Source organism: Cyprinodon variegatus, unplaced genomic scaffold, assembly GCF_000732505.1.
Source record: "Cyprinodon variegatus isolate N-32 unplaced genomic scaffold, C_variegatus-1.0 Scaffold134, whole genome shotgun sequence".
Lineage (NCBI taxonomy): Eukaryota > Metazoa > Chordata > Actinopteri > Cyprinodontiformes > Cyprinodontidae > Cyprinodon > Cyprinodon variegatus.
The window spans coordinates 412,833-421,006 of NW_015150587.1; the positions used below are offsets into that span (position 1 = coordinate 412,833).

At 36.5% G+C, this 8,174-nt stretch overlaps 1 protein-coding gene across 1 annotated transcript in view; it reads right to left on the bottom strand.

The window, feature by feature from the left end:
* Positions 1-8,174, bottom strand: part of dym (dymeclin) — a 64,912-nt gene that overhangs the window by 49,418 nt on the left and 7,320 nt on the right. The window contains exons 3-8 of the mRNA XM_015376335.1: positions 6,816-6,868; positions 6,557-6,650; positions 6,051-6,187; positions 5,677-5,749; positions 3,892-4,017; positions 1,385-1,521 (exon numbers count right to left, since the gene is read on the bottom strand). Of these exons, the coding sequence (XP_015231821.1) occupies positions 1,385-1,521; positions 3,892-4,017; positions 5,677-5,749; positions 6,051-6,187; positions 6,557-6,650; positions 6,816-6,868 (620 nt within the window). The remainder of the gene's footprint in view (positions 1-1,384; positions 1,522-3,891; positions 4,018-5,676; positions 5,750-6,050; positions 6,188-6,556; positions 6,651-6,815; positions 6,869-8,174) is intronic.

The window sequence follows — 8,174 nt, forward strand, 5'->3', positions numbered from 1 at the left end:
TATATATATATATATACACATATACATACATATATATATACATACACATCTTGTGCACTCAGAACAACACGGACCTGGTTGTGATGCTCCACTTAAAGCTCAGTGTTTGGTTCAACACTGTATACTGATCATGCCATCAACATGGTATGACATGTCAGTGAAAGGATTATTCTGTAGGGAAACCTTTATGAAACAAGAATGAGGCAATGGGCAGGGTTGATGGGAAGATGGTCAGAGGTAAATAAAGGAAAATCCAGTTAGAGAACCTGTTTGTTGGATAAATGACTGTAAGCATAGAGCCCTGTCTATAGCACAATGGTTTAGATTAAGGAATATTCACGTCCCCAGGAGCTAAATCCACCAAAGAATCTATAAAAAGACTTCATTAATGCTGTCCAAAACATCTTAATACTTCCTCATTCTAAAAAAAAGAGAAAAAAAAAGGATGAAGGAAAACTTCAGACTTGCATGCCACACTTTTGAGAATAATGAAAACATTTTTATAAAAATAACCAGATGTAACTTTTCCAAGTTAAATGATTAGTATTTTCACAAAGACTAAGCCAGGAGAAACATACCACAGAAATCCGCTGTGGTCACACGGAAAACATCAATTCGTTGTACCCCCCCGCCCCACCAATCTCATGACGGTTTAAATCATTTGACACAGAGAAGGAGAACAAGTGTTTCAAGTGTACGTAAAAAAGCTTGTGTCTCTGTCGGCTTGTGTGTGTTCAAGGCAAGCGGCTGCAGACAGACAGGCTCTGAGGGATTACATGACACGACAAGGGACCATAACTCATCAAGCCGATCAACTGGCCACAGAGAGACAGACAGGCTGGGCTGAATGATGATTGCTCACTGATAGGAATCTGCAACCAACAAAGAGCATATATCCGTGGGGGAAACCCTGCCCTCCCCTAACATTAACACACAAATTCAATACACAAACACACACACACATCAACGCACATAGGCCTTTGAAAATAGTCTGAAACAATAAATCTGGGATTATTTTTTTACTGCTCACTCTCGTCCACATTAATCAGATTTCTCTCACTCTCTGGCAATGATTAACTATAACTTTAAGTTAATTAAATTTACACTACAGCTTTTTTATAGAAAATTAATAATTAATTCTTGATAAGTTGCTTAGAGAATGTCACCGCAATGTTTTCTTGGAACATATTTCAGGCCTGAAGGAGCCAACAACTCATTTATGAGAAGCAGGAAAAAAAAAATGAAAGCATAATTATAGGTTTAGAAGAAAACAACAGAGATTGTCTATAAAACAAATATATATAAAAATAAATGTTCATTGGGAATGAAAGCAAATGTTTGTTTTGTTTCACAGCACTTATTTTGGTGATGTTTGTGGACGTACTTGCCACTCCAGACGCCAGCCCGTAAAGAAGGCCTCCTTCAGCTTTCGGCTCAAAAATGTGGGCTGCAGGAGGACATTTCTCCTGCCTGATGAAGTTATAGAGCAGGGTCTTTACCAAGCGGCTAGTCAGTTCCAAACTAAAAAAAAAAAAAGAGGAGCAGACACGTTAGAACAATGAGCTGTAACTTTTTGAACTCAAATTAATCAGCAATAAGACAAACCGGACAGGTTTTATTAAAAGTTGTAAATAACAGATTTCAATTTAATTATATTTAATCCAATTGATCCATAAAACCAGCAGAACGTTAAATACCTTTAGTTCCACAAACTTTAATGCATTTCTTTGAGCTATTATGCAAGTTAATTAGTAAAAACAAAATGTGTGTAAAAAAAGTGAAGTGACAGGAAAGAGAAACAGGGTTTCCCAAACTTTTCTAGACCTCGAACAGGTATAGGGGACATTCTTTCTTTAACCCTGTACAACCCTGTAGACTTAATGTTATAGCTCTACTGGAGCTATAACATTAAGTCTTTAGGGGTATTCCTTTATCAGCCCTGTTTATCTAGATGATGCATTTTTCAACCATTATTCTTTGCAAACTGGTTTAAGATTAATCAGATTAGATGAAGAGCCTGCTTTTTCAATTCTTGTCAACAAATGTATTTGGATTTGGCTCTTGATTTTGACCGGGCCACTGTGAACCATTCTAGGGTTAATTTTCTGCTGGTCCAGTCTGTTGCAGTCATTAAATCTTTAAATCCTTCAATCAATCATGATCAGCTTAAAAAAAATTCATTCCCAAAGCAGGATGTTGCCACCAGGTGTTACTTTAAGGACAATCTGCTAAGGAAGGTAAATGCAGTCTTAGTTTTCTTCCACTATGTTGACTTTTCTGACCAGGATGCCTTCTCCCATGTGCAGTGTGCCTCTTCCATTGGTGGCAAACTTCAAATGAGACTTAAGCTTTTATTCCTCTGGCTATTATGGACTATTACAGGATATCATGGACTGTTCCTCCTGCTGCACTCTGGGAAGAGGCTTCGCAGCATACGATGCAGGCCAAGAAGATTCGGAAATAGCATCTTCCCAACCGCCATCACACAGCTGAACTGTTGTTCTTAATCATGTCACTGACTCCGCATCTCACTGATTACACCAATCCAAAACTCTGCATATATGCACCATACATATTTAATGCTCTGAACTTCCATATCAATAGGTTTTTTTTTTGTGCCATATTTTTTCTCCCACACTGTTTACATTTGATCACTGCTGCACTTTAAGGAATGGAAATGTTATGAAAGCTCTACAAAACGAAAATTAATTTGTATGCAAAATGACAATAAAAGTTGTCTAAGGCTACGTTCACACTGCAGGCCTTGATGCTCAATTCCAATTTTTTCGTGAAATCCAATTTTTTTCGTGATACACAATAGTGGACGTGATGCACAGTAGTGGACGCAATGACGTCGCAGGCTAGCATGCTCTTTTTTTCCGGAAGTAAACAAGGATGGTAGTGCCGGCGCGCATCTAGCGGTCTTTTCCAACCATAAAAACACAATCTTTTCAATATGTTTAAACATAATTACTACTCTACGGAGCATCATCCGCCATGGTTGCTGTTTTTCTTGCCGCTTCTGCAAGGATGAATCAGACCTGGCCGTTCAGAGGTCACATTTAAAAAGATCAGATTCATAACGGATTCAGGGCCACATAGCCAAGTGGCCAGAGTCAGATTAAAAGAAAAAAAACGGATCTGTAGACAGCCATGAAAAGATCAGATCCAGGTCGCATATGGGCAAAAAAATCGGATTTGGGTCACTTCAGGGTGCAGTGTGAACGTATCCTTAGTCTAAGGATATTTTTTGAAAATCTGTCCTTGCTTCACCCTCTTGTCAGCGGTGCTCCTTGTTCTCCATGAAGCCTCTGTGGCCTTAGCAAAAAAGGTGGGGTCAGAGTTGATACTTTTACTAATTACTAAATATTATTGAGTCAACCATCAATGGTTCCAATAGATCTTATTCAGGTGTAACAGATAAAAAGAGGCTGAATACATATTAAAATCAAACTTTTCATATTTATAATTTGTAAATAAAAAGTGAAGAAAATACAATTTCTATTTCCATTCAACCTTTAAAATAAATAGTGTTTGTGGTTTTAAAGTGATAAAATATGATAAAGGTTTAGAGATAAGACCACCTTTGATTTCTTTTAGGTAGCAAGTTGGAATCTTTGCTGAACAGGTAGAAATATCCAAATACTGGGGGGTGAGAAATTTTGACAAAATCTGTTATTTGAATATCTAATTTTGCAAAATTGTGATTATAAAGCAAATGCTATTTATTTCCAAGCCCTACTTTATGTGCCCTTAATTTTAATAAATGGACTAGATGGCAGCATCATGTGTGTTTTAAACTTTTATTTATCATGTAATATTCTAACTTTTAGATGGATTAAAAGTCAAGTAAACAAAACTAAACAATAAAATAATGAAAGCCATTCTCACCATCGACCCTTCATGATGTGTTGATATATCAATCCCTCTTGGAGGATTTCTTTGTGGAAGAGTTGATAGGAGAAGAAAGTCAGCAATGTGGTCACTGCTTCAAACAGGATACTGTAGGTGAGGTCTCTGCAGAAGTAGAAGCAGATCATGGATTCACATTTATTAAGAAATAAGAAAAAGAAAAAGACAGCTTATTGTAAATGGTTGATTTTTAACTGGGGCCAAATCCTTGCTCATACTCTTAAGTGTAGGAGTTGTATCTGAAGGAATTTGAGTAAAAGTTAGATTTATTCTTTGCAAATTGTTTTTGTCAGAAATTAAGTTAAGGAATCAGAGTCTGTAAAAACCTGGTTTAAAGGCAAATTATAGCGCTGACAGGGGAAAGTTTCTAGCAAGCCTTTTTGAAATCTCAGTTAAAATCAATTTCTACCTTAACAAATGTTTAAATTTATCAACTTTGCCAATCTAGCTAATTATGAATATAAATTGTAAAGAGAGTTTTATGATCTACACTACACTGTAATATGCTCCTAATAGGAATTAATAAATTCATTGCTTACAACAGTGAATCCTTTTCCAATAATATGGAGAAGAATGCTTCAAAATTACACATATGAATAAAAATAATCTAAACATCCTTTTTCAGGTAAATATTGCATGATTTGATTAAAAGTTTGTGCTTGATTCATTCAATTGAAAAAGAAAAAAACATCTGTCTCTTGAGTGGAATAAGGACACTGAGGGTGCAGAAATCTGCTGCAGACTTGCAGAGGTCATACCAAAAGAATGGCCCGGTTCCCAAAGCAGGAGCACGTACGGAGGAAATGGGCTGACAGCCACAAAGTGGTGAAGGGAAGAAAAACAGTGAGCCTTTAAGCTTGAAACAATGAATAATGTTGGAATGCTGAATGCATTTATACAAGAGCCAGGTTTTGATGTCCAGAGACAACTGAGAAAAAAAGTATATTAAGGATGAATGGAGAGTAATTAGACAGAAGACAGTGTTAAAATGGACTCAGTACTGACATGAGAACAGAAAGAAAAAAAAATGGACACTGCAAAATTGAGGAATTACCAAAATGTCTTTTTTTTTGTGAACTGGTTTGAAATAGTTTAGATGCCTCTGTGGAGAGCACCGGAATAGTTTGCAGAGCTGCAGTCTCCCTGTACGTCTAGTAGACCATCAGTCAAATAATTCAGCCATTGATGAGCCACCCACTCACTGAAGTATTCCCTCATTAATTCAGAGTTAGTGTGTGCACTGCCCAGTGGGAGTAAAGGCTGATTTTATTTTTCAAACATGATGTTCTCTTCTCTCCTACGCACTGGAAATGTTCATGAACTTTGATTTCCAGGCTTTTCTTTTTTCCCTCAGCATCACTTTCTCTTTGCCTTCAGATGTTTCTCCTACATAGTTGTCTTTTTGTATTTTACAACTGATTGTGTTCCCAGCTTATCCGTTAACCTGCAAGCACAAGGCCTGTATACACAGCAATGGATTTTCCTTTTCCTTGGGGATGAGAAGTGAGCATTCCAGGCTAGCAAAAGACACAATAATGACAAAAAAAATAAAATAAAAATTTACACTGATTTAAAGTGATATTTAAGTAATTATACAGAGAAACCTTACACTTAAACAAGTGGTAATCTCAATTTACTGAAAGGATTAGAGGCTGAGAAATAATAAGTACTGTTGTGACTTATGGTTATAGAGTATGCAATACCTCAGTGCGTTTTAATTGAAGTGACACACATCTTTAAGTACTCACACTTAGAGATACTTACAGCAAGGGTACTTCAACAATCAGGTGAACGAGGTTCAACAACAGCTCCTCCAGGAGGTCCTCACTCCCACTTTCTACATTTGTGGTAAAAGGACATATTAGACACAAATAAAACCATATATATATAAAAATAAATAAAACTATCAAAACTTCGCTTCCCCAAAAATCAAGCTATTAATCTCTACCTCTCTCTCACAGAATTGTAATATTAAACACAGTTCACTATTTGGGGTAATTCGGCACAGAAGCTAAAAAAAAAAATAATAATGTATGCTTTAATTCCCTGGGTTCAGATATTCTATATTCTTTAAATATAAAACAACATTGTCTAAAACCTGATATTATTAAACTGTAAGTTCCCCACACACAGCTCACCTCCACAGGAGCCTGGCGCCCTCTCCTGGTAGGAGAACTGATGGTGCAGCTCTTCCTCACTCATCTCTCTGATAAAGACCTTCACCAGGCAACGAATCATGAACAATGCATTATGCGCCTGCCAGATGAATAACTGACTGTGACAGAAAAACAGAACAAAAAGCTGCATCATTACATTTTTCTCTGTAACTGTTTTTCTCCCCCTCAACTCCCAAGTGCTAAATGTTTACCCATACAAATTACATATTTATCACGAGCAGAACATGGAAATGTACATTTGCAAGAGGAATAACAGGAAATAAAGGATGAGATTCACTGGGATCCATTGAAGGAAGGTCATCATTAGACCATAGTAAATCTCAAAGACCCAACCTGTGATGTTAAATCTTTCATGACAAAAAAAAAAACTGAAGCCACCATCTTCAACAAGCATAGCATCTTCTCCTTCATCTCTAAAGCATTGAGATAATCTATTTTCCCTCCTTTCTACAAGTTTGCATACTCACTCTTGGCATTCTGTGGAAATTTTGAGCTCCTTGGTTCTCCCCAGGAAAACCCTCACTAAAGCACCAAAGTTCCCCGTCCTGGGATTGTTTTGAACTTGAGAGAAGAAAGAAATAGGAAACAAATAAAAATCTGAACGTTGTTCTGCAACAGCAAAAAAAAAGGAGAATTCAAATAAACTATCCATTTTCTTTTAATTAGAGAAAATGGATAATTAGAGTTTAATTTGAAATACAAATCTGGTGAAACAAGGAGACATACTGAGAGCCTTGGCCAGGGGGATGACGGCCTCTTCAAGTAACTTTGAGTCTCCACTGCAAAACAAATACACAAAAAACAGCAGTATTAAAGCTACAGCAAAGAGAACAAGGACTTATAATAAATAAAATAAGTCAACAAGACCGAAATTTTGTTGAGTAACACTTTGAGGCAATCAGTGAAATCAGATGATTTCTGTAATGTTCAGGAAATGATTAGTCGAGACTTCTGCACCTGCTGACAGGTATGTTTGTTCAATTACAGCTAGGTATTTTAGTTTGTCTGGGACAGTTTGTTATTTAAAGAATTCTTTTAAAGAAAAAATGTAAATGAATACTGATCTTTAAGATAAGAGACAAGATAAAACTTTATTGTTGTTTTCCATCGGCCCTTCAAAACATAGAACAGGACATATTCACACAGTCAACAGATTACTAATGCAAAAAACACTATGTAGCGTCACCATGGTTAGATTTCATCATTTCATTCAGTCTAAAAAGGTTACTCACCAGGAAAATTACTTATGAATGTTTTTAGTAGCCAAAGGATCTACGACACTTTATGAGCTCAAAGGTTTAGACTGTCAAAGAAAAGAGTTGAAACTATCTGCTGAAACTTTCTGTGCTGTTTTTGTGGTTCTTAGACACTAATTTACCCGCTATAAACCGATTACTAACTGCATTTTTCTACCAGTTGGTCATTTTCTGTCAATGCTCAAAAGAAAAACAATGTTTTGATAAAAAAAAAAAAAAAAAAAAAAAAAAGAACTGTTAATTTTATCATTATTTTACAATGGTTAGATTTGGTTGCATTTAATGATCTTCTTTTCAGAGAGAAGATTGTTTTATGGTGTTTGCTATGTGCTGAGTGACAGTGTTACTTGCCGAAGCAGGAAATCTATACCTTTAGGGTAATTCCACTCCATCAAACCCTAAAACAAGGCTGTGACAAATATTACAAACCCACTCTTCTTTCCATCAGGGTGTCAGGAGGACAAACTATAGGAGAACCTCTCATTTCCACCATATACCCAACAGAATATGATCAGGACTGCTCTGTGGTTAAAGATAGATGATGAAGGTAAAGCATGTTAGTACAGCATGTAATGAGAGATGAACTGAGTAGTTTCCAATGCTGATTTTATTTATTAATTAAGGTTCCTTGTCATGGTGGAGGGGTTTGAGTGTAGAGATGTCCCGATCCAGGTTTTTGCACTTCCGATCCGATCCGATATTGTTTTTGCACTTCCGATCCGATACCGATACTGGCCGATACCAGCCTATCCGAGCATGTATTTAAGTTTAAGTTAAAGTATTTAGCCTTAGTTGTAAGACTCATGTTGAAAAGGGTTTTAGTACTCTT